This window comes from Cryptomeria japonica, chromosome 4 (assembly GCF_030272615.1).
Source record: "Cryptomeria japonica chromosome 4, Sugi_1.0, whole genome shotgun sequence".
Lineage (NCBI taxonomy): Eukaryota > Viridiplantae > Streptophyta > Pinopsida > Cupressales > Cupressaceae > Cryptomeria > Cryptomeria japonica.
In genome coordinates this window covers 118,061,652-118,087,961 of record NC_081408.1, presented here as the reverse complement: position 1 = coordinate 118,087,961, position 26,310 = coordinate 118,061,652, and the positions used below count along the sequence as shown (strand labels likewise).

General features: G+C 37.4%; 2 protein-coding genes across 2 annotated transcripts; both read left to right on the top strand.

Moving 5' to 3' along the window:
• The first annotated feature begins 1,520 nt into the window (after positions 1-1,520).
• On the top strand, positions 1,521-3,220 carry LOC131874743 (cysteine-rich receptor-like protein kinase 44). The gene is made up of 5 exons (XM_059218649.1): positions 1,521-1,685; positions 1,764-1,974; positions 2,057-2,291; positions 2,471-2,621; positions 2,723-3,220. The coding sequence occupies exons 1-4, from the start codon at positions 1,578-1,580 to the stop codon at positions 2,475-2,477; spliced, it is 561 nt and encodes a 186-aa protein (XP_059074632.1). The 5' UTR covers positions 1,521-1,577; the 3' UTR covers positions 2,478-2,621; positions 2,723-3,220.
• On the top strand, positions 2,478-3,100 carry LOC131874928 (cysteine-rich receptor-like protein kinase 44). Its single transcript, XM_059218887.1, has 2 exons — positions 2,478-2,621; positions 2,723-3,100. Exons 1-2 carry the CDS (start codon positions 2,478-2,480, stop codon positions 3,098-3,100), a joined length of 522 nt encoding a protein of 173 aa, XP_059074870.1.
• Positions 3,221-26,310: the final 23,090 nt, after the last annotated feature.

Genomic DNA, 26,310 nt, shown 5'->3' with positions numbered 1-26,310 from the left:
TGCCATCAGAGAGTACCGAGGAAGAACAAGATGAAGTACAACTCTTTCCCTTCTATTCCTCAGAGACGAACTACTTTTCTTCCAACTCTCCTTTTTCTGTTTGTAATAAATTTTCGTCTAGTCATATCTACCTACGTATCGCACACCTGCGACAATTCCTCTACTCTCACCGACGGCAGCACTTATTCCACAAATTTGAATCTGGTTATCAACGATCTGTTTCTTAATGCACCTCGAAGTTCAGGCTTCAACATTTCTTCCCATGGTCAATCTCCCAATAGGGTCTATGGTCTGCTGCAGTGTACTGGAAATATATCGGCAGTGAGTTGCTCAAACTGTTCACTGGAGGCGAATAGCAGTATTCACAAACTTTGCGCCAACGACATAGGTGGGCGAATATGGTTAGATGACTGCTTCCTGCGCTATCACAACTCTAATTTTATTTCAATACTGGATACTAATGGATATAGGCGGAGGAACCGGAATATTATAACCGGGGAGGCTTTTAAATCCACAACCAGTAACCTTCTATCGAATATGTCAAACCAAGCTTATATCCCTGCAAATAAAGGATTCGCTGCTGGATCAGCCAACTATTCTGCTTCAGGAATATCATATGGTTTAGTTCAGTGTTGGAGAGACATATCAATACAAGATTGTAGATCATGCCTGGTTAAAGCAAGGACAAATCTGAACGGTTTCTGTTCTTCAAACCAAGGAGACCAGGCTCAGTACGGAAGCTGCGAGGTAAGATATGAGATATACCTCTTTTTTGGCTCTGCTCAGTCGCCATCTCCCTCCCCTAACGGATCCGCTACAAATACTTCCACACCTCCAGCTGCTTCAACACCTGCTCCCGCAGTAACCCTTTCTCCTCCTGCAGTAGCCCCTTCTCCTAATACGGTTAATGGAACTTCTTCAACGACATCAAAGGGTATGTTCAAGAATTAGATTGTCTTTTTTTTCATTCTTATAAAATCAGAAAGTATGGTCAGTTCTTTACAATTAATATTTTCCCATTTCCTTCAACTTTTATTTCATAGATCTAATAGGAGAGTCAACAACCTGCTTTGAAGCTATAATATATACATATGTATATGAAATTTATGCTCTTCTACTTTTTCCGAGTTTTGGGGTTGCAGTCCTTTCCTAGATTCCAGAGTTAAGCTGTAAGGGAGATATCATTCGTTAACTTCAATCAAATTATCTTCTGTCCATTTACCTAGTACTCTGAAAGCATTATAGAGCTAGAATTCTAACATATAAGTACTGAATTGTACTTTACAGGAAAGTCTTCAAAAACATTACCCACAGTTCTCAGTCTTGTGGGAGGCATAATTCTGACATTAGCTCTTTATCTGACTGTATTAAGAAAAGGTGTTAAATCTGTCATTCATGGTAGGCCAACAACTACTACTGCTGACAATCGAGGTGCTCTGCGAATCCTTTTCTAATTTTTAAGGTTATTTCTTCTTATGGTTTTAGTTTAACATTTTCTCTAAGCTTAACTCATTTTTGTCTCTTTATTTTCTAATAATACAGAGGGGCATAGATTTTCCTCCGAATCCGGCTTGCTTATGCAAGAGCAACAATTTGCCTTCAGTTTAGACATGCTAGCAGAAGCCACAGAAAATTTTCATTACAAAAATAAACTTGGACAGGGAGGTTTTGGTGCGGTCTACAAGGTGGGTCAATAGTCTAATCTTGGTCTAAACTAATGTCAATTTAAATGGAGAGCTCTAAATCTGTTTTCTGTGTTTTAGGGAATAACTAGAAATGGAAATGAGATAGCTGTGAAAAATCTTTCTGCCAAATCTACACAAGGAAACAGAGAATTTATGAATGAAGTGAAACTGGTGGCTAATGTTCAACACCGAAACCTTGCAAAGCTGCTAGGATGTTGTGCGGAGGGAAATGAAAGGCTGCTTGTTTATGAGTATTTTCCTAACAAGAGTTTGGACACATTCCTCTTTGGTAAGTTGCCATTCAACCTTAATTTATTAATTTAGGAAAGATGAACAAGTTACAAATGTTCTTAAATATTGATCTATAACAGATTCAGAAAAGGGTAGAGAGTTGGATTGGCAAAAGCCTTATAGCATCGTAGTTGGAATTGCACGTGGGCTTCTCTCCCTTCACGAGGATTCACAGCTGCGAATTATTCATAGAGATATAAAAGTAAATAATATTTTACTTGATCACAAACTCAATGCAAAGATAGCTGACTTCGGTTTGGCCAAACCTTTTCCTGAAGATGAGACACATATTCATACAAGAGTTGCAGGCACATAGTAAGCATCGTCATGATAATGCAGCTTGTGAGCTTTTAGATTAAAATTGCTGATGATTAAGCTATTTAAACCAGAATATTTTCTATAAATAATTTTACTTATAAGCCAATTATATTTCATTGTAAATATTTTCATTTTTTGAAAACTAGACATTAATGATAATTTTAATTTGAATCCAGTGGTTAGATGGCTCCAGAGTATGCAATGCGAGGGCAGTTGTCAATTAAAGTAGACGTTTACAGTTTTGGAGTGGTGGTCCTTGAGATCATCAGTGGAAGGAAAAACAGTGATACTGATCTTCCACATCATATGCAAAACCTGTTAGAATGGGTAAGAAACATGATTTATTACTTCCCATGATCCTCATCTGTTAGTTTTCAATATTAGCAAGCATCCAAAATTCTCTAATGACTTAATGAGATGTCATGCAGGCATGGAAAATATTCAATAGAGGAAATGCGCTGAATCTGGTAGACTCAAAGGCATCACAAGTCAGCCAGGAGCAGGCCTTAAGATGCATTCATGTTGGGCTTTTGTGTGTACAGGCTGATGCAACACTTCGTCCAGCTATGTCTAATGTTATATTGATGCTCTCTAGCAATTCAGTGACTTTACCAAATCCCTCAAACCCTGCTTTTATAAGTAATAGCGAAAGCTACGCATCAACATCTAGATCAAAGTCAAGCTCGGGGTTTGAAGAACATGAGAGGGGAACAACATCTCAGACGACATCAGGGACGACTACCTCATCTTTCCAACGGATTCCTTCTATAAATGAAACCTCGCTCACTCAAATGGAAGCAAGGTGAACTATACAAATACAACTTCGGATTCTATGCTGCTCATAATCAACATAAACTTTACCTGGGTAATAATTACACCCAATCAATAGTACTCAATACTATGGTACTTCTTTGGTAAAGTATAATACGGGGCGGTTTATTTCGCCAGAAACTTGATATTCCGGGCGAGTAGTGGCGGAGAAAGAATACCGTTTATTGCGAAGGACTAACCAGGGGAGATCATTAGCTTCAAGGCAAGTGGAGAGGGACATGGTACATTAATTTTTTCTTGATAAGTGCAACGAGACGATTAAATTAACTTTAGTGGTGGACAAGGCACATGGTAGTTGGAATCTCGTTTTATTTAATGGTACGGCAAACTTTTTTTGACATCATCTGAATTTGATTTCAAAGACACAGCTTGTTCATGGGACTTATCATTGTTAGAGTTTATCATGTAAAAATAAATTTAATAAAAATTTATGTCCTCCATGGATGAGTCTAAACTTGTAAGGAAGCAAAGGTGTGCGGAAACGTTTCCTACGCTAATCTTGAGAGGATGGTTATGCAACTTTCAACTTAAATATTACTAAGATATCAAGAAATGCACAATAAAGCATAAACAAAATAGCAATGAACACATAACACAGTGATTACCGTGGGGAAACCCTTCTGGGAGAAAAACCCCACCCTCCAAAACTTGCACAATGTATTATCAAATCAAGCTGATTACAATACACTTGCAATGCAAGTTCTTACAGGAGCGCATCACCACAACTCGAACTCAGAGAGACTCCTTCTAGCATCCAATCTTGCAAAAAACTCAATTATCAAACTCCTCCCCAAGCTCTCCTTTTATAGTGATTTTACAACCTGGAAACCACTTGTGGTTTTACAAAACCATGGGCTTAACCACCATGCCACATGGTGCCCATTTTTGACATTTACATTTCCAAAATGGAAAAACAACTAGGTTAAAATAGTAATCCCGTCCATAATTTTGTCCCCTAGCTTAGACCCTCTTAAAAGTCACAAAATGAGTGATTAAGGCTCTAAAAATGGCCCACCTATATTCTACTATGGACAAGACTCATTTTTAACAACTCACTAACCATTTTCCAATGCATAAACATGTGGAAAACTACCTCAAACAAATTCTGGAATTTTCCAGAAAAAGACTGCAAGGTTGAGACACATGTTTCTCAACATTCTCCCACTTGTCGAACACCTTGCAAGAGTCAGGGGATCCAAAATATCATGGACTTAATTGCTAGGGGCCGAGAGGCCCATAGACTCTGAACACCATTTGAACTTCTCTGTGCTCACGGGCTTAGTTAATGCATCAGCAACATTCACCAAAGTTTCTACCTTTTCGAGCTTCACCATGCCATCCTCAATCATATCTCTCACAAAATGATATTGTACATCAATGTGCTTGTTCCTGGCATGAAAAGTAGGGTTCTTCGCTAGGCAGATTGCACTCTGACTGTCACTGTAAATTGTCACTGCACCCTGTTTAAGCTGTATATCTGAACACAATCTCTTTAGCCAGATGGCTTCCTTACAGGCATGAGTAGCTGCCATATATTCTGCCTCAGTAGTGGACAAAGTGACCACAGCCTGTCGCTTGCTCATCCAACTGATTGCACCACCGAATAATGTAAACACATATGCACTAGTGGATCTTCTTCTATCAACATCATCGGCCCAGTCTGAATCCACATAGCCTCGAATATCTAAGGAATGCTCATTTCTTGTTCCATGAAAACATATCGAGTACTCTGAAGTACCCCTCAAGTATCTGAAAACTCTTTTTACTGCATCCCAATGTGTTCTTCCGGATTAGACATATAACGAGAAAGAACTCCCACTGCTTGGGCAATGTCTGGTCTTGTACAGACCATAGCATACATCAAACTTCCAACAGCACTTTGATATGGTACTCGACTCATCTCTTCCATTTCTAATGGGGATGTAGGACACTGTGAACTAGAAAGCTTTGTTCCCATTGTAATAGGAACACTCAATGGTCTTGAATCCTGCATATTGAATCTTTTCAAAATAGTACCAACATACTTGCTCTGGCCTAGCCAAAGCTTTCTGTTTTGTCTATCTCTTACAATTTCCATTCCTAGAATATGCCTAGCTGCACCAAGATCTTTCATTTCAAACTTTATCGAGAGCTGAGATTTTAACTCTGCAATCAAACCTTTTCCTTTGCCAATAAACAACATGTCATCGACATACAGGGCAATGACTAAGAAACGATCACCATCAGATTTAAAATATATACAGTGATCAGATTTAGATCGCACAAATCCCAAACTCAACACATATGTATCAAACTTCTGGTACCACATCCTAGGACTCTATTTTAAACCATACAAGGATTTCTTCAACTTAAAGACCAAATGACTTTTACGTTTCATCACATAGTGCTCTGGTTGTGTCATGTAAATTTCTTCCTCCAAATATCCATGAAGGAAAGCTGTTTTCACATCCATTTGCTCGATCTCTAGATCATAGGCTGCTGCAATAGAAAGTAAAAATCTAATGGATGTCATTTTGACTACTGGAGAAAAAATCTCTCCATAATCTACTCCCTCAACCTGAGAGTAACCTTTTGCAACCAAACGTGCTTTATACTTCTCAATGCTTCCATTTGAACCCATCTTCTTCTTGAACACCCATTTACAACCAACAGGCTTTCGTCCTTCAGGCAATGGTACAAGGTCCCATGTTTCATTCCTCTTAAGAGCTGCCATTTCTTCATCCATGGCTATTTTCCAGGACTTTGAATCATTCATACCAAGAGCCTCTTCTACAAATCTCGATTCATCAATGTTAGCATTCAATGCAAATATGCATCTCCAATCATCAGGAGAATACCCATACCTTTCAGGTGGTTTCCTTTGTCTAGTAGACCTTCGAGCAAGATCTGGTTCAGGTTCAGCTTCAGGTACCTCTTCTTCCTCTGATGATTCAGAGCTCATAGAGCTCTCCTCAACTTCTTGTCTTTCTAAGGGCCTCGATTCAACTTTCTCCGGTGTAGCAGGTAGTTGAATCACATCTTTCTTTTGTTCTATTTGTTCTAGCTACACTGTAACAGAAGAAGGCTTGGTTTCTCTAAAAATAACACTTCTTGAATAAAATACCTTTTGTTCAATAGGATTCCAAAGCTTGTATCCTTTTACACCATAACTGTATCCGATGAAAATACATTTAACAGCTTTGTTGTCCAATTTTGTCCGCTTCTCCTTTGGCACATGAGCATATGCTTCACAACCAAACACTCTCAGATGTCTAAGTGAAGGCTTGTGGCTTGACCACGCTTCCATTGGCGTCTTATCAACAAGAGCTGATGTAGAAGACTTATTTATCAAGTAGCAGGCAGTGGCTACAGCTTTAGCCTAGAACTTTTGTTCTAGTCCAGCTCCACTCAACATACTCCTAGCCTTCTCCATCAAGGTCATGTTCATTCTTTTTGCAACTCCATTCTATTGTGGAGAATACAGAGTTGTCTTCTCTCTTTTAATACCACAATCTTTACAAAATGTGTCAAAATCATTGGAGCAAAATTCACCACCTTTATCAGTTCTCAAACATTTTATTTTCTTTCCAGTCTGCAACTCAACCATTGCTTTAAATTCTTTGAAATGACAGAAAACTTCAGTTTTACTCCTAAGAAAATAAACCCATGTTCTTCTACTGAAATCATCAATGAAAGAAACATAATAAACTGATTTACCAATAGAAGAAACATCGACTAGACCAAATACATCCGAATGGATTAGATCCAAAATACTTGAAGACTTATAAGAACTGGAGTAAAACTGAATGCGGTTTTGTTTTCCATAAATACAATGCTCACAAAAGTCAAATTCAAGATTGCAATCATTCAACCCATTAACAAGGTTCTTATTTTTCAAGGTCCGTAGACCCTTCTCACCTATGTGGCCAAGTCTTTGGTGCCATAACATGGTCTTCTCTACAGGAAACTTTGATTCAGTAGATAGAGCACCCTTGGGTACCCAAAAACCACGACCATCTGTTGAAAGAGAAACCCTCTCCTTTTCCAACTGAGTAGTCTTTTTCACAATCTTATGAAAAGTACTATTGCACTCAATTGTGCATGCATCAAGCTGGTACAGTGTACCCAATCTGCTTCCTCTTGCTATCACCATAGCACCTCTTACCATTTTCACACCTGCTTCAGAAAACTGTACATGCACACCCGCATCTATTAGCTTGCTAACAGATAACAAATTCCTTGCTAGTCCCGGGATATGCAAGACACCATCAAATCTTCTAATTCTACCATCAGAAAATTTCACATGAATACTTCCACGACCAACAATATCAAGTACTGAGTTATCACCCAAATACACCTTACCACCATCAAAATTTTCATACTTACTAAACCAGTTTCTATTAGGAGTCATGTGGAAAGATGCACCTGAGTCTATTAACCATGCATTGTCACCTGCATGAGTGGCCAAGGGTGCAATGAAAGCATCTCCATCTTCCTTCTCGGACTCAGAATCAGAATCTTGCTTCTTCTTCTTTTTCTTCTTTTCTTCTTTACAGTCCTTTCGGAAATGTCTGGGCTTTCCACAATTCCAGCAAATTACCTTGGACTTACTAGGAGATTTTGATCTCCCCTTATTCTTGGACTTAGAATGGCCATTCTGCTTTTCATTCTTGCCTCTTTCTTTTGGTTTTCCTCAAACACTCAGAGCCTCTTTGGCATTCAGAGAAACCTTCCTTCTCATCTCCTCAGAAAGTAGAGAACCAATAACATCCTCCATCTTCAAGATGACTACAGTGCTCCCTATGGCCATCACAAGGCTATCCCATGAGTCTGACAATGAACATAGCAAGATTTGGCATCTTTCTTCTTTATCCATTGGCACCCCAACAAAGGTCAACTGAGTTACCAACATATTAAAGCTTTCCAAATGCTCAGAAATTCAACCACCTTCTTCCATTCTCAAAGAATACAATTTTTTCTTTAAGAAGATCTTGTTCACAAGTGATTTTGCTTGGTAGATCTCACTTAGCTTCTTCCAAAGCTTCTTTGCAGTAGATTCTTCATGGACATTTATCAGAATAGAGTCTGCAAGACACAATCTGATGAGACCTTTAGCTTTTCTGTTAGTCACATCATATTGTGCGACTAAAGTCAGATCTGCGGGCCTATGCTTATTCTCATCAATCGCATCCCATAGATCTCGATCAATCAACAGATCTTCCATCTTCAGCTTCCACATCTCAAAGTTTGTGCCAGAAAACTTCTCTACATCAATCCTCCCTGAAATGCTTGCCATCTTTTCAATCCTGCAACACAGAAATGAAAAACTTTGCACAAGCTTCCACTCAAACCTTGATTAGCTCAAAAAACCCTGTACCCAACAAATAGAACCAAAATTGGCCAGGCTCTGATACCACTTGTAAGGAAGCAAAGGTGTGCGGAAATGCTTCCTACGCTAATCTTGAGAGGATGGTTATGCAACTTTCAACTTAAATATTACTAAGATATCAAGAAATGCATAATAAAGCATAAACAAAATAGCAATGAACACATAACACAGTGATTACCGTGGGGAAACCCTTCTGGGAGAAAAACCCCACCCTCCAAAACTTGCACAATGTATTATCAAATCAAGCTGATTACAATACACTTGCAATGCAAGTTCTTACAGGAGCGCATCACCACAACTCGAACTCAGAGAGACTCCTTCTAGCATCCAGTCTTGCAAAAAACTCAATTATCAAACTCCTCCCCAAACTCTCCTTTTATAGTGATTTTACAACCTGGAAACCACTTGTGGTTTTACAAAACCATGGGCTTAACCACCATGCCACATGGTGCCCATTTTTGACATTTACATTTCCAAAATGGAAAAACAACTAGGTTAAAATAGTAATCCCGTCCATAATTTTGTCCCCTAGTTTAGACCCTCTTAAAAGTCACAAAATGAGTGATTAAGACTCTAAAAATGGCCCACCTATATTCTACTATGGACAAGACTCATTTTTAACAACTCACTAACCATTTTCCAATGCATAAATATGTGGAAAACTACCTCAAACAAATTCTGGAATTTTCCAGAAAAAGACTGCAAGGTTGAGACACATGTTTCTCAACATAAACAGCTAAAAAAATATCATGTAATGAAAAATTTATTCAAGTTTCAATAAAATTTGGTATTGGGATATCTGCTAAATCTATTCCAATTTTAATGTATAAGGTCATTTAAATTTGTAGTTGTGTTTGAGTTTTTTACGTAATATATTTTCTGAAAACAAAATTTTCGTTAGAGAAGAAAGATCAATTGTTGTGCAAGTTAATTTTATGAGCAAGTAGCAGTAGCAGTTGCATGGAATATTGCAAGATTCTTGTTTCTTTTCTAGATTATAAGTTAGTCTTTTGTCTATCCACAATAAAGGTTTGGAAGATTTACTCACAACACAACTTAACACAACATGACACATCAACATATTTAGTCAAAAGTGTTCTAAAATTGATTTTTTAAAGATTCAATCCAAATTTTAGCATGATATAACCTATCATTGTTAGAACAATATGATAATCTTACCTAAAATATAACTTATATGCAACTTGAATGATCTTAATATGTTTCAGTTAGCATAAAATCTTGTTTTCTCTAATCTTTGTATCAATATAGAATAATAATTGAACACAAAAAAATACTATTTTATGTTATAAAAAAAAATATTATTATTTAAAATACAACCTATATTCAACTTTAGATTATCATACAAATTATAAAGCTACGTTTCAAAATTCAAATCAAAGTCAAGCTCGGGGTTTGAAGAACATGAGAGGAGAACAACATCTCAGACGACATCAGGAACGACTACCTCATCTTTCCAAAGGATTCCTTTAAATGAAACCTCGCTCACTCAAATACAAGCAAGGTGACCTATAACAAAATCCATCTTTGGATTCTTCGCTGCTCATAATCAACAGAAACTTTATCTGGGTAATAGTTACACCCAATCGATAGTACTCAATACTATCGTACTTATTTGGTAAAGCATAAGACGGGGCCGTTTATTTCGTCAGAAACTTGAAATTACCGGCGAGTAGTGGCGGAGAAAAGAACACCGTCCATTGGGAAGGACTACCCAGGGGAGATTAGATGCTTCAGAGGCAGGTGGAGAGGCACATGGCACATGTAAGGGAGATTAATTTTTCCTTGGTAAGTGCAACGATATCATGAAATTGACCTTACTGGTGGACAGGCACATGGTAGTGGAAATCTCATTTTAGTTAATGGTACTGCAAACTTTTTCTCAAATCATGTGAATTTGATTTCGAAGACACAACTTGTTCATGGGACTTGTCATTGTTCTAGTTTATCATGTAAAAATAAATTTAATAAAAATTTACATCCTCCATGGACGAGTCTAAACAGTTTAGAAAAATAGAATCTTGTAATGAAACAATTATTTAAGTTTCAATTAAATTTGGTATCGGGACTAAACCAATTCCAATTTCTCTGTTTAGTCAAAGGTCTCTTTCTTCTCTTCTTCTTCTTCTTTCTTCTTCTTTTGTATCTTAAAACAAAATTCGTTAGTGGAGAAAGATCAATTATTGTACAAGTTAACTTTATGAGCATGTAGCAATTGTATGGAATATCACACAAGGTTCTTATTTTTTTTCTAAAAATGTTAGCTAGTCTTTTGTGAGGTTTAGAGGAGTGTCTCATCGCACAACTTGCCACATCAACATATTTACTGAAAAGTGTCTTAAAATTGTTTTTTTAAAGATTCGACCAAAATTTAATTTTGGTATCTTAGGTAGTTGAAGTAAAAAAAAACCTATTGTTGTTATAACAATATCATTTTCTTATTTGAAATATAACTTATATGCAACCTAAATTGTCTTAATATGTTTCAGTCACCATAAAATCTTGTTTTCTCTAATCTTTATATCCACACATATGGACCAATAGTTCAAGACAAAAAAAAAATACAAAAACTATTTGTTATAAAAAAACATATTATTATCTAAAATGGAGCTTCTATTCACCTTTAGGTTATCATATATTTTTTTTGACAATCCTTCATATTTCATGGGGAATACAAGATATTTATTATGCTCTCTTTTAATATTTGTGATAGGAAAAACTATTAATATAGAGTTCTCTAATGCATACACATTTCCACCTCAATAGTTGTACAAATATGAATATTATTTTTTCATCGTGATATTAATACTTGTTTAAATGAGCACCCTATTTTCTAAATGACACACTTATAGTTGATAGTTGTGATGTTTTCTATGGAACAAGAAATACATTTTTCATTGTTAATGAATTTAGTTATGCTTTTTTTATATAATATTCATAAGTTCTCATTTGTTCAAATATGAACTTATCTGACCAATGTTTGGTTAGTTTTTGATTTACATGTGGACTTATTATTGACAATATATAGTATAAATATGTTGTAAGACTAAATCTAATAAATACAAGTACACCAAAAAATATATCTTATTAAAAAGTAATATTGTGGATGTCCTCTAAATGTAAAATTAAAAGTTCACATTCTATTTATTTTCTTATGATATGAAAAACATTAAATCATAATATCAAAAAGAGCTTAAAATGAATCAAAGTCATCTAATATAATGAACCATATACATTTTTTTTATGCTATAGAAAGTTTGAATCTAAGAGATCCATTAACTCTTATGGAGGAAAGAGATAACATATTTCTTGTCCTTTTTACAAACATATCAAGTTGTGGTAGTGTAGCATCATAAAATTATGACCCTTACAATTTTGACCGCATTTTAGGCCCTCACCTTTGTGACTGCATCTCCCTGTTCAATTGAGACCCCTCTCTGCATCATCATTTTGAGTCTCCTCCTCTTTCAGCCCTGATATCATCTCAGGACCATGTCCAGGCCCCAAAATAAGGGCAAGGCAGGGGGTGGCACCCCTGTCCCCCTTGGACAGAGGCGTGGCGCCCCTGTCCTCCCTCTTAAGGTGGCCCTAAGATGTGTCCATCCAGCCCTTGAACCAAGTTTTCTCTTTGGGATTCAAGTCTCTCTATGTCGACCTTCGGTGAGATGAAAATTAATTCTCCTAAGATAGTATAAAAAGGGATTTAGTCCTCTCATTTGCATAGGCAAGAATATACAAGGATACGAAAAAATTGGGTAAATAAGTGGAAGGTCTCCATTATCATCATCAAGCATTCAAGTGTTCAAGTCTTCAAGCATCCATCAAGTCTTCTCCCTCACGTGTATTCTTCATTCATACATTGGAGCAACATTACAACATTCATTTGCAAGCATGTGTGTGTGTGTGTTAGGGTTTTGTCATGTTACATGCCATTTCATGCAACACTTGTAATTACATTCAAGAAGCAAAGCAACCATCATCAAAAAATTATAGATCTAGAAGGTATACATTTCCATTATTTACATTTAAGCTTTTTCAGTTACTGTCTTTCAAGGTTGATTCCTCAACTGGGGTTTCACTAAGGTAAACCCCTATCCACAACCCTTATTCCCTTCTTTTCCATGTGTAGGTTGTAGGTGTGCAACTGTAATTGCAGGTTTGGGCTTCATTTTTAGAGATGAAAAAACCCTTTTCGACGTGCAGATTTTTTGGAGGACTAGGTGCAACTTCAGCCTGACCTGACTAATTTTCTCTAAATTTGCAGGGCAGATTCGTATCAGTATAAATATCTCAGATCTGAAGTTATAAGGCAATCCCAAATTGATAGCTCCTTATTTCACCCATTTTGTCTTCATAATCAATAACTCAACTCTTCTACTTACAAAAGAAGGTATATTGCATTGCACCCTTGCAATTCACTTAGTATTTAGACCCTTATTCACTCTAGGATTTGGATCTATAGAATTCAACCCCTCTTTTGAATGTAAAGTTTCCCCCAAGTGAAAATCATCCTAGTGGTTTCCTTTCTCTCTCCTAGGTGGGGAACCACTAGGATCCAATTTTCCAGTTTACATTTTGGTGAACCCGACATCTTACATATTAATTTTGACTCCTTATTGTTAGATCTGAGTAATTGCAATTTAAATTTCGAAATTTCATTTTCAAGTTTGATCATTTTGCAAATCTTAGAGGTTAATTGTATAAAAACCCTAATTTTTCATTTTAAGGAAATTAAGCTTGTGAAGTATAGAATTGTAGTTGCTTATTTTAGATCTAATTTCTATTCAAATCTTTCTTTTCACTCTAGAAATTAAGTGGTAAAAAAGAACAACCCTAATTTTTAAGAATCTCCTATTTTGACCTTTGAGTGCTAATTTGACCGATCTAGATATTTCCAAATCTGTTATTTTTTTAGATTCTGCAACAAAATCTTAATTTCAATAATCCTTGAAAATTTCAAAAAAAGTTGGTCGGACCAAGTATACTTTGCACCCGGTCCCTAACTTTTTTCCCGAAATTTTGGGAGTCAGAATTGACTATATTTTTCTACTTAAATCCAAGAAATTGGGACACTCTATCAATTTTAACACCTCTTAAGGTCGAAAATAAGTTCAAATTTCAATAAAAAGGTCTTAATTCTAGATCTTCTTTTTTGAGATTTTAATTAAGAGACTTTCAATGGAAGTCAATTGACTAGATTTATTTAGGTATGTGCAGGATCATGGTGTGCGAAAATAGGCCCTTAAGTGGCAATGAAATTTCAGAAAATCAGAGTTATGCAACTTGACATGAAAATTTGAATAAGTTGTGAACATTATTTTTAAAATATATAAGAAGAGAATATATAGAAAATTGAATGTAGTTTCTAAGCTACTAGTTGTTTTTTGGGAAAAAAAAATCCTATTTGATGAAAATTTCAAATTTCAATGCAGTGGTACTAAAATTTCAGGAAAAAAATAAGAAGTAGACGTATGTCTGACCACCCTAATCACAATCAAATGTTAATATATTTTTATAATATTTATAATATAATTATTAGACTCATGTCCGGATGTGACACATATTTTATTTTTATTTTTTATAAATTAAATAATTATTTATGAATTTTTTACTACAACTTTTCAGAAATTCAGAAACTCCTACGTCTGACCACCTTAACTTGGACAAAACCTTATGAAATTTAATTTTTTTAATTTTTCCCTATAGTAGATGAAGCATAGGATGTGACACATGTTTTTCTTTCAAAAAAAGTTATACTGTTTGAAAGTTATGAATGTTTTTTAGTTAGTATATCAATCAGGACTATTATCAGAATTCAATTAGAAAATAAATAATAATTATTTATTAAAGTCGAAATAAGAAAAGCCTTATATTGTTGGAAAGCTAGGAGCATCCTTAAAAAACCCTTTTAGTTTTATCAATTTTGGTTACAAAAAAGTCGTCAGCCACTAGTGTAAAGTCTGGAAAATCAAGGAATACTGAAAAACACATTTTTTCAATTGACTTTCTAGGCTTGTGACTTCCAAGCCAAATACCAAAGCATTCCCAAGCTGAAACTTGAAATTGGAAAATTTGACTACAAAAATTGGATATCGGATAAAATCAGATATCCGATTTTATCCGATATCCAATTTTAGTACAAAAATTTGTGGTCCCCAAACAATTTCCTGTTGCTGCCATTTATTTGGTAAACTGCCACATGGTAGAAATCTGATATCCGATTATATCAGATATCGAATTTTATTAGTCATATTTTAGAGAGAGGGAGAGAGAAGGAGAGGGAGAGAGAGAGAGAGAGAGAGAGAGAGAGAGAGAGAGAGAGAGAGAGAGAGAGAGAGAGAGAGAGAGAGGGAGAGAGGGAGAAAGAGAGAGAGGAGGAGAGAGATAAAGAGAGAAAGAGAGAGAGAGAGAGAGAGAGAGAGAGAGAGAGAGAGAGAGAGAGAGAGAGAGCCCCTTAAGACACCAAAGCCTATCGTTAAGGGTCATATGGTGTCCCATGAACCCTTATGACCTCTTAGGACACCATATGACCCCTAATGACACCATATTGGGTTGCTTTGGATCATATTGTGTCCTAAGGTGTCTTATTGTGTCCTAAGGGGTCCTATGGTGTCCCAAGGCACCATATGACCCCTATGGACACTATATGACCCCTAACGACACCATAGGACCCCTTAAGACACCAAATCATGTTGTCAGGGGTCATATTGTGTCTTACGGGGTCATAGGACACAATATGACCCCGAACAACATGATTTAGTGTCTTAAGGGGTCCTATGGTGTCGTTAGGGGTCATATGGTGTCCATAGCAGTCATATGGTGTCCCAAGAACCCTTATGACCTCTTACAACACCATATTACCCCTAATGACACTATATTGGGTCGCTTTGGGTCATATTGCAGGGAAAAGGGGTCATATTGTGTCATAAGGGGTCCTATGGTGTCCCAAGACACCATACGACCCCTATGGACACCGTATGACCCCTAACGACACCATAGGACCCCTTAAGACACCAAATCATGTGGTTAGGGGTCATATTGTGTCTTACAGGGTCGTAGGAAACAATACGACCCCTAACGACATGATTTAGTGTCTTAAGTGGTCCTATGGTGTCGTTAGGGGTCGTATGGTGTCCATAGGGGTCATATGGTGTCCCATGAACCCTTATGACCTCTTAGGACAACATATGACCCCTAATGACACCATATTGGGTCACTTTGGGTCATATTGTAGGGAAAAAGGGTCATATTGTGTCATAATGGGTTCTATGGTGTTACTAGACACCATATGACCCCTATGGACACCATATAACCCCTAATGACACCATAGGACCCCTTAAGACACAAAAGCATGTCATTAGGGGTCATGTTGTGTCTTATGAGGTCGTAGGACACAACATGACCCCTGACAACATGATTTAGTGTCTTAAGGGGTCCTATGGTGTCGTTAGGGGTCATATGGTGTCCATAGGGGTCATATGGTGTCCCATAAACCCTTATGACCTCTTAGGACACCATATGACCCCTAATGACACCATATTGGGTCGCTTTGGGTCACATTATAGGGAAAATAGGTCATATTGTGTCATAAGGGGTCCTGTGGTGTGCCAAGATACCATAGGACCCCTATGGACACCGCATGACCCCTAACGACACCATAGGACACCTTAAGACACTAAATCATGTCGTTAGGGGTCATATTGTGTCTTACAGGGTCGTAGGACATAGTAAGACCCCTAACGACATGATTTGGTGTCTTAAGGGGTCGTATGGTGTCGTTAGGGGTCATAGGGTGTCTTGAGGGGTCATATGGTGTCCCATGAACCCTTATGACCTCTTAGGACACCATATGACCCCTAATGACACCATATTGGGTCTCTTTGGGTCATATTGTGTCCTAAGGGGTCCTATGGTGTCCCAAGACACCATATGACCCCTAACGACACCATAGGACCCCTTAAGAAACCAAATCATGTCGTTAGGGGTCATATTGTGTGTTATGGGGTCGTAGGACAAAATATGACCCCTAACGACATGATTTAGTGTCTTAAGGGGTACTATGGTGTCGTTAGGGGACGTATGGTGTCCATAGGGGTCATATGGTGTTCCATGAACCCTTATGACATCTTAGGACACCATATGACCCCTAATGACACCATATTGGGTCGCTTTGGGTCATATTGTAGGGAAAAGGGGTCATATTGTGTCATAATAGGTCCTATGGTGTCCCTAGACACCATATGACCTATATGGACACCGTTTAACCCCTCACGACACCATAGGACCCCTTAAGACACAAAATCATGTCATTAGGGCTCATATTGTGTCTTACAGTGTTGTAGGACACAATATGACCCCTAACGACATGATTTAGTGTCTTAAGGGGTCCTATGGTGTCGTTAGGGGTCGTATGGTGTCCATAGGGGTCATATGGTGTCCCATAAACCCTTATGACCTCTTAGAACACCATATGACCCCTAATGACACCATATTGGGTCGCTTTGGGTCATATTGTAGGGAAAATGGGTCATATTATGTCATAAGGGGTTCTATGGTGTCCCAAGACACCATATGACCCCTATGGACACCGTATGACCCCTAACAACACTATAGGTCCCCTTCAAACACTAAATCATGTCGTTAGGGGTCATATTGTGTCTTACGAGGTCGTAGGACACAATATGACCCCTAATGACATGATTTGGTGTCTTAAGGGGTCCTATGGTGTTGTTAGGGGTCATAGGGTGTCTTAAGGGGTCATATGGTGTCCCATGAACCCTTATGACCTCTTACGACACCATATGACCCCTAATGACACCATATTGTGTTTCTTTGGGTCATATTGTGTCCTAAGGGATCCTATGGTGTCCCAAGACACCATATGATCCCTAACGACACCATAGGACCCCTTAAGACACCAAATCATGTCGTTAGGGGTCATATTGTGTGTTATGGGGTCATAGGACAAAATATGACCTCTAACGACATGATTTAGTGTCTTAAGGTATCCTATGGTGTCGTTAGGGGTCGTATGGTGTCCATAGGAGTCATATAGTGTCCCATGAACCCTTATGACCATTTAGGACACCATATGACCCCTAATGACACCATATTGGGTCGCTTTGGGTCATATTGTGTCCTAAGGGGTCATATTGTGTCCTAAGGGGTCCTACAGTGTCCCAAGACACCATATGACCCCTATGGACACCCTATGACCCCTAACGACACTAGAGGACCCCTTAAGACACCAAATCATGTCGTTAGGGGTCATATTGTGTCTTATGACCTCGTAAGACATAATATGACCCCTAATGACATGATTTGGTGTCTTAAGGGGTCCTCTGGTGTCGTTAGGGGTCATAGGGTGTCCATAGGGGTCATAAGGGGTCCTCTCTCTCTCTCTCTCTAAAATATGACTAATAAAATCTGATATCCAATTTAATCGGATATCAGATTTCTGCAATGTGGCAGATTACTAAATAAATGGCAGCAACTAGACATTTTTTGGGGACAACAAATTTTTGTATTAAAATCGGATATCGGATAAAATCGATATCTGATTTTATCTGATATCCAATTTTTGTACAAAAAACTGAGAGAAAAGGGTTTTGGGCCATTTTGTAGATTCCAACAGCCCACAGTCTACATATTCTATTTTCTATCGAGGATCACAGGTTTTCAGACAACTAGAGACAAATTTGTGCTTTTGGGAGATTCTTAAAGTGAAAACTTACATTGTCAATCACGAAGGAGCATGTGTGGAGGGAAATGGGGAGTAGTAGTCGTTGGAAGACTAAACACAAAAGAAGACTTTCAAATGACCAAATTGAAGTGTATAGAGAAAGAGATAGAGAATGTCATAGGAGGAGAAGATAAGGTATGTTAAATATTGCTAATGTTACTTCAACTGAAGAGGAAATTGAATTTGAAAATGTGCCACAAGTTATTGAAAATGAAAATGTAGATTTTGAAAGTGAAAATATTGAAAATTTTGAAAATGTTGAAAGTGATAATGAAAATGCATAATGTGTGGAAAATTTTGACATAGGAGGTGAAAATGTGGAAAACTTTAACGTTGAAGGTGGAATTGCTCAACCAAGTGAACCATATGTAACACCTAATTACTTTAGAAATGAAGACCCTCTCATGGATGAAAGACAAATTCCAAATCCAAGACCTTCAAGAACCCCAAAATGGTTATTTGAAATTGATGAGAACATTATTGTGAATCTTGAAGGCAAGAGGTCAACAAGAACCGTTCAGTTGTGGACTACACAACTTTTCAACCAAAATTTTAGCAATAAGACATTGACTGAGCACTGCCAACTCTTTTTTCAATTGCTAAAGATGATAAAGATGAGACCATTGCTAAACAAATTGAAGATTCGTATGAACAAGAAGATGGAGAAAAATTCTATTATTGCAAAAAATCTATTTGACGCTCTCAATTCTATTGAAAAGAATACCGAAGAAAGAGATAAGAGAGCCGCTCAAAGAGTGATTACAACCTCCTTAGTAAGCCATCAATTGAGGAAGGCTCGTCAAATGAGACAAACTTGTGTTGATTTTAACATAAACCATAAAACTTCGGATAGAGCACTTGCACGAAGACAAAGACTTGACGATCCACTTCAACAAGATACATGGGCATTTTGTGGGAGGCTTCCATGTGTTGATAGAAAGTTGACTGACAATGTGAAGGAAGAGATTCAACAATTTTGGCACTCTAATTCTAGATTGTCACCCAATGTAAAGGACATTTTGAAATTAAGAATCGACAACTGAGACCGCACACCACATCCCAAACATTTCTTGGAATCAAGCTAAACAATGTTGTACAAAAAAATTTGTGAATTACATCCAACTTTGCAAATATCACAAAGGGCCTTTGGATCTTTGAAACCATTTATTGTGTTCCTCTTAAGATTCACAATACCTATTGTTGCAAGTACCATGTGGAGTTTTCAATGTACCATGAACTTTTATGTCATATTCGTTCAATTGCAATGTACAGTGAAATATACTTTGAAGAGTGGAAGTGAAGGTTCTAGATGCGAATTAGTCTCAAGAGAAGTGAGTATTGCTGATTTTATTTTGGATTTTAAGGAAAATATTTTCTACAGGTATGCAAGACACACTCATAGGTCTCAATGGTTGGATCAACATTCCAGGATGTGTAAGAACTCTTTCTCGATTGGCACTATTGTATCGGTGGTTGATTTTGCAGAGAACTATACATTGCAACCACATAATGAGGTACAGTCTCAGTACTACAATTCAGTCTAGATTGCTATTTTTGTTCACATTACATCTAGACATGCTCCTGATAGTATAGAAGAGGATAAGAAGATAATCAGGGAGTATCATTTTTATATGAGTGATGATAGATCACACTCCTCCGAGTATGTGCAACATTCTTTCAAGATTTTTTTTGAGTTCTTGCATGAGAAAGATATTGCATTTGACCGACATATAATATGGTTAGATAACTGTATGGGTCAATTCAAGAATGCTCGTATGTTTTATTGGTTAAGTAGAATGCATGTGGAGAGGTGTATACCTCATATTTGGTGTTTTTTGAGGCGGGGCATGGAAAGGGAGAGCATGATGGAGTAGGTACATGTTTGAAGAGAGCTCTAGTTAAGGAGAAATTGAGGATTTCAGGTGCAAATTTCTCTGATGCACGTTCTATTGTTGATTGGTGTAGTTCAACATTGTCACATGGAGGTACTCTTGATTCAACAGTGAGCAGATTCTTTTGGTTGGTTGAGGAGGGAACAGTGGGAGATAGATTGGATTGTCAAACAATTAAAGATTCTTCAAAGATGCATTCATTTCTTAGCTCAGATGCAAGTACATGGACCATTTGGACACAAGTGTTGGCTTGTTTTTGTCAGAGTTGTGTTCGGTGTGATTGGGATTAGTGCGAGTCAAGTGAGTGGGTTGATACATGGGTTCCCCACTATCTAACTCCTTTATCTCAAACAATATCCTTGTCAAACGATGACATGGAAAGTTCACTTGAGTATGATCGTCTATCAAATCTTGTACAGCCAGGACATGTTTTTGCAGTTGTTGCACCGCAAGGGAATGAAGAGAGATCAGAATATTGGTTGGCACGATGTGTACAGGGAAAACAAAAGCTAACACAACCAGTGACAAATGATGATGGGTTCACATATTCTATAGGTTCAGTTGTTGTTGTGGGGACTTGGTTGCAAACATACATGATTAGAAAGAATGGCATACCTACATTTGAAGACTATGAGAGACACAAAACCATTATAATGTATTCACACCTTATTATAGCTACAAATGTCAAGTTGTTGAAGCATCAAGCAAAACCGAAGACCAAAGAGCTATGGACAGTGACTATTGCTGATCATGAAGCAATACTGGATACTCTTAAACAAAGAGATGACCCTTCAGGCACACTTGAGTAGTAGGTCTTTAATGGTGCCTTATTTTTTTATCATGCATTTGATTTCAAACAATGATCATTAAACCTTAATGTTCAAGTTTGTTAAGTGTATATTAAGGATGTGTTCAAAATGTAGGTCTATTGATGAACGTTTTTTTTTTGGCAACACGGTTTTTGCATGCACATAGCGAGTACACTCGATATAATTGGAAGGGACGTATTTTTGCAACATGACTTATTATCATGAATTTGATGAGCTTTACAATTTTTGTTATTAGACAACACTATTTGATAATTTTTTATGATATAATTATCGCATAACCTTTATGCTCATGAAGGTCTTTTTTGATGATATGCAACAGTATCACATTACGATTTTTGCATCAACATAGTGGGTTTTGTTGATATAATTCAAAGGGACATATTTTTATGGTATATAATCCCACCTTTTCATTTATTATCATGCATTTCAGTTGAAGTGATTATCATAAATCCTTTATGTTCATCCATGCATTTTATGTGTAGACTAACAATTCTTAAAAATATAGGTTCATGCTAGATCATTCGTCGTTGACAAGACCCTCTCTTGGTGATGGTACATATTTCTTTGTGCATTAATGAGATTAAATTGTGGGTCTTGTTGTGTTTATTATCATGAAAATGATTCAAATGCATGTGGCCAGGACACATCTGTAGTGGATCAAATTGTCATGACAGATGATCTATTGAATCAAACATTTGACATTGATAGTCAGGTAGGTAGGTTAATGTTGGGCCTTCAACATCAACACCTACTAGTCAAGGTGGTCATCGAACTTTCACTCAGGTAACCTTGTCTATTTTTATTCATTAATGGTTTATAAAATAAAGTCAGTTAGATTTTGGCAATTGAATAACATTGTTTCATTTTCAGATGCTCACATCAGATGCACCTAATATTCTCTCCACAATGGAGCATGGTGTTCTCTAGTAGTAGCATCTTTGATGCTTTTGATAGTAGTATGAGTCAGATTAGTAAATTTCTAATTTGATGCTTCCCAAGTGGTGGTTGGCATGAGCTTGAATATGGTAAGTTGTATGCATCTTGAAGTTGAATATGATATGTTGTATACATCTTGAAGTTGAAATTTGATTAGACTTTGTCAGCATTTGATGAATCATAAATGTCATTTCATTATTAATCTTGTGAGTGTGAGGTGTAGGAATAAATATCAATTACTTTGAAAGTCATGGATGGTTGACTTGATATGATAACCACCAGATGGTTGTGCCTTATGAAGAAAAGATGAACAAATAATAACTAATTGAGAACATCAATTCAAATCCATAATATAGAGGATGCTAATAACAGATCTTTGTATATTTATTTTTTCTAATAATGAAATAGGTACAACTGTATTGAGATAAAATGAAGCTTTTCTCTCATATGAAGATGTCACATTGGCAAATTGGTCTTTTTATAATACACAAGACATAAGTATAATCAAAACGCTCTCGTCAAATCCTTCCAGATTCTATGTTAACTTGTGACTCATTAGTGTATGCTAGGAGAGGGAAGAGTGTGTGGCTTCAAGGTATAATTTTGGACTTGAACCATATTGCATAAATCTCAAGGCTTCAACTTGATTATCATTAAAGGTTTCTGATTGTTTACAAAATATCCCTTCATATCCCTTCATGGATGTCACATGCATAGGGTATGACCCCGAGCATCGGATCGAGTGGGGGGGAAAAATAGGGCCATGCGTAGGGTAATAATGCCTAACTAGACATGTCGAAGCTGATGGTTTGTCATCGCGATGAGCAGAATGAGAAATTGGCCATGCGACAACATTCCATTGAGTGAGACTAACGATTTTTTCGCCAACCGAAAAAATTCTGCCTTAATAAAACCATAGGGAAACCTGAAAAACCAAGATAGGCTTTTGTAGGGACCCCTCTCGTGACCCCATAGATTCAAATAGATAGTTTGCAGGTGCGAAAGATTCTGATTTAGGGCCCGTTAAAGTTTGACAATTTTGAGCACTTAGGGCGCTCAAGGGACAATGTCGGTAGGGTATGACATTGAGCATCGAATCGAGTGGGGGGAAAAAATAGGAGCATGCGTAGGGTAATAATGCCTAACTGGACATGTCAGAGCTGATGGTTCATCATCACGATGAGCAGAATGATAAATTGGCCACACGACAACATTCCATTGAGTGAGACTGACGATTTTTTTGCCAACCAAAAAATTGCTGCCCTAATAAAACCGTAGGGAAAATTGCAAAACCAAGATAGGCTTTTGTAGGGACCCCTCTCGTGGCCCCATAGGTTTAAACAAATCATTCACAAGTGCCATGGATTCTAAGTTAGGGCTCATCAAAGTTTGACAATTTTGAGCACTTAGGGTGCTCAAGGGACGACGTCGGTAGCGTATGAACCCGAGCGTCGGATCCAGTGGGGGGGGAAAATAGGAGGATGCGTAGGGTAATAATGCCTAACTAGACATGTTGGAGTCAACGGTTTGTCATTGCAATGAGCAGAATGAGAAATCGGCCACACGACAACATTCCATTGAGTGAGATTGACGATTTTTTCGCCAACCAAAAAATTTGCTGCCCTAATAAAACCATAGGGAAAATTGAAAAACGAGATAGGATTTTGTAGGGACCCCTCTCATGGCCCCATATGTTCAAACAGATCATTCACAGGTGCCACAGATTTTGAGTTAGGTCCCATCAAAGTTTGAAAATTTTGAGCACTTAGGGCACTCAAGGGACGACATTGGTAGGGTATGACCCCGAGCGTCGGATCAAGTGGGGGGGAAAAATAGGAGTATGCATAGGGTAATAATGCCTAACTGGACATTTCAGAGCTGACGGTTCATCATCACGATAAGCAGAACAAGAAATCGACCATGCGACAACATTCGATTGAGTGAGACTGACGATTTTTTTGCCAACCGAAAAATTGCTGCCCTAATAAAACCGTAGGGAAACTTGAAAAACTGAGATAGGCTTTTGTAGGGACCCCTCTTGTGGCCTCGTAGGTTAAAATAGATCATTCACAAGTGCCATGGATTTTGAGTTAGGGCCCGTCAAAGTTTGACAATTTTGAGCATTTAGGGCGCTCAAGGGACGACGCCGGTAGGGTATGAGCCTGAGCATCGGATTGAGTGGGGGGGGAAAAATAGGAGCATGCGTAGGGTAATAATTCCTAACTAGACATGTCGGAGCTGACGGTTCGTCATCGCGATGAGTAGAACGACAAATTGGCCACCTGACAACATTCGATTGAGTGAGACTAACGAATTTTTTTGCCAACAGAAAAATTGCTGCCCTAATAAAACCATAGGGAAACTTGGAAAACTGAGATAGGCTTTTGTAGGGATCCCTCTCGTGACCATGTTGGTTTAAATAGATCATTCGTAGGTGCCACAGATTCCAATTTAGGGCTCGTCAAAGTTTGACAATTTTGAGCACTTAGGGCACTTAAGGGATGACGCTGATAGGGTATGACCCTGAGCGTCAAATTGAGTGGGGGGGAAAATAGGAGCATGCGTAGGGTAATAATTCCTAACTAGACATGTCGGAGCCAATGGTTTGTCATTGCGACGAGCAGAATGAGAAATCGGCCACACGACAACATTCCATTGAGTGAGACTGATGATTTTTTCACCAACTGAAAAATTGCTGCCTTAATAAAACCGTAGGGAAACTTGAAAAACTGAGATAGGCTTTTTTAGGGACCCCTCTCGTGACCCCGTAGGTTTAAATGGATCATTTACAGGTGCCACGGATTCTGAGTTAGGGCCCATCAAAGTTTGATAATTTTGAGCACTTAGAGTGCTCAAGGGACGACGCTGGTAGGGTATGACCCCGAGCATTGGATTGAGTGGGGGGCAAAACAGGAGCATGTGTAGGGTAATAATGCCTAACTGGACATGTTGGAGCCAACGGTTCATCATCGCGATGAGCAGAATGAGAAATCAGCCATGCGACAACATTCAATTGAGTGAGATTGACGATTTTTTTGCCAACAGAAAAATTGCTCCCCTAATAAAACCCCAAGCGTTCGACCGAGGTGGGGGGAAAAATAGGACCATGCATAGGGTAATAATGAATTGTATCAAGTATTGTTCATTAAATGAATTGTATTGTGTTGTTCATTAAATGAATTGTATTGTTCATTAAATGAATTGTATTGTATTATTCATAAATGAATTATATTATTCATTATAAAAACAACAGTTACGATGAAATGAAATGAATTGTATTGTTCATTAAATAGCCATTATTAGCCATTGTTAATTATTGGAATGAAGATTAAAGATTTCCATGATAACACCACGCATAGATGAGCAACAATTTATATGATCGAATATCAACTTCTGTATATATAAAAATGTCGAATGATTACAAATGTATGTCCATACACAAATATGGCATAAACGCCAACTGAAACAAAATGTATGTCTAAATACGTGAATGTATGTCCATATACAAAATATACATGCCAACTAGACATGTAAGCATCCCAAAACTATCTATAACATCCTAAGCTGTTGATGGATCATCAAAATCGATCCTATTCATTGCACTGCTTAGCTCTGAAGGATTCTACACAAGAAAAACAAACCACGATTAATATTAGTTATATTTTATAATTCACATTCGAAAAGTTAACATAAAAATGAACTATAATTGAACTATTCATGTTTACCTCATCTCCATGTTTTCTCTTCAGCTTTGCAGGACTCTTGATGTATGTCTTTGGTAGAGGAGGTATGTTTTGAATATTTTGATACACAACCTACACATGTTCAGAAACATGACATTGATACAAGTTAGCATATAATTGTCACTGATAATAACAAATTATATCTACTAATCAAATAATAAAATAAACACACATCTACTTGAGGCATCTCTTCTTCTTCTTCAGGTATACTGGGTGTAGTCATCAAGGATGTGAAGCCAAGAGTTGTGTGTATATATACACAACAAGTATAAGAAACTATCAATCTATGTCTAGACATGTATAATCACTATAAGTTATTTAAACTATTCATTCAATCATATTTGCATTCAATTACCTTTCCCTTGTCTCCAATTGCACTACCGGATCCTAAATCACACTGCACCGCACTCGTGCTGCTTGTGCCGTACAAGAGTAAAATAAGATATACATGAAAGTTACTACATAATCTAATTAATACAAATATAAATGATGAGCATGTATGTAAAATAAAATACAAACGACTAGGTGCAATAATATATGTACCGCCAAGCTATCAAGGCCAAATGAAATGGCTGACAAGGTGCCCTCCTGAATTTGTCTCAACTCATCCTCAGTCTTCAACTGTTAAATAGACCATCTAAATAAAAATTAGTACT

Bases quoted from the DNA above. Each gene is read 5' to 3' on its own strand.
- LOC131874743 (XM_059218649.1), top strand. From the start codon at position 1,578: ATGCAAGAGCAACAATTTGCCTTCAGTTTAGACATGCTAGCAGAAGCC. The intron at 1,686-1,763 runs GTGGGTCAATAG...TCTGTGTTTTAG, and splicing joins GTTTTGGTGCGGTCTACAAG to GGAATAACTAGAAATGGAAA. The intron at 1,975-2,056 runs GTAAGTTGCCAT...GATCTATAACAG, and splicing joins TTTGGACACATTCCTCTTTG to ATTCAGAAAAGGGTAGAGAG.
- LOC131874928 (XM_059218887.1), top strand. From the start codon at position 2,478: ATGGCTCCAGAGTATGCAATGCGAGGGCAGTTGTCAATTAAAGTAGAC. The intron at 2,622-2,722 runs GTAAGAAACATG...GATGTCATGCAG, and splicing joins TGCAAAACCTGTTAGAATGG to GCATGGAAAATATTCAATAG.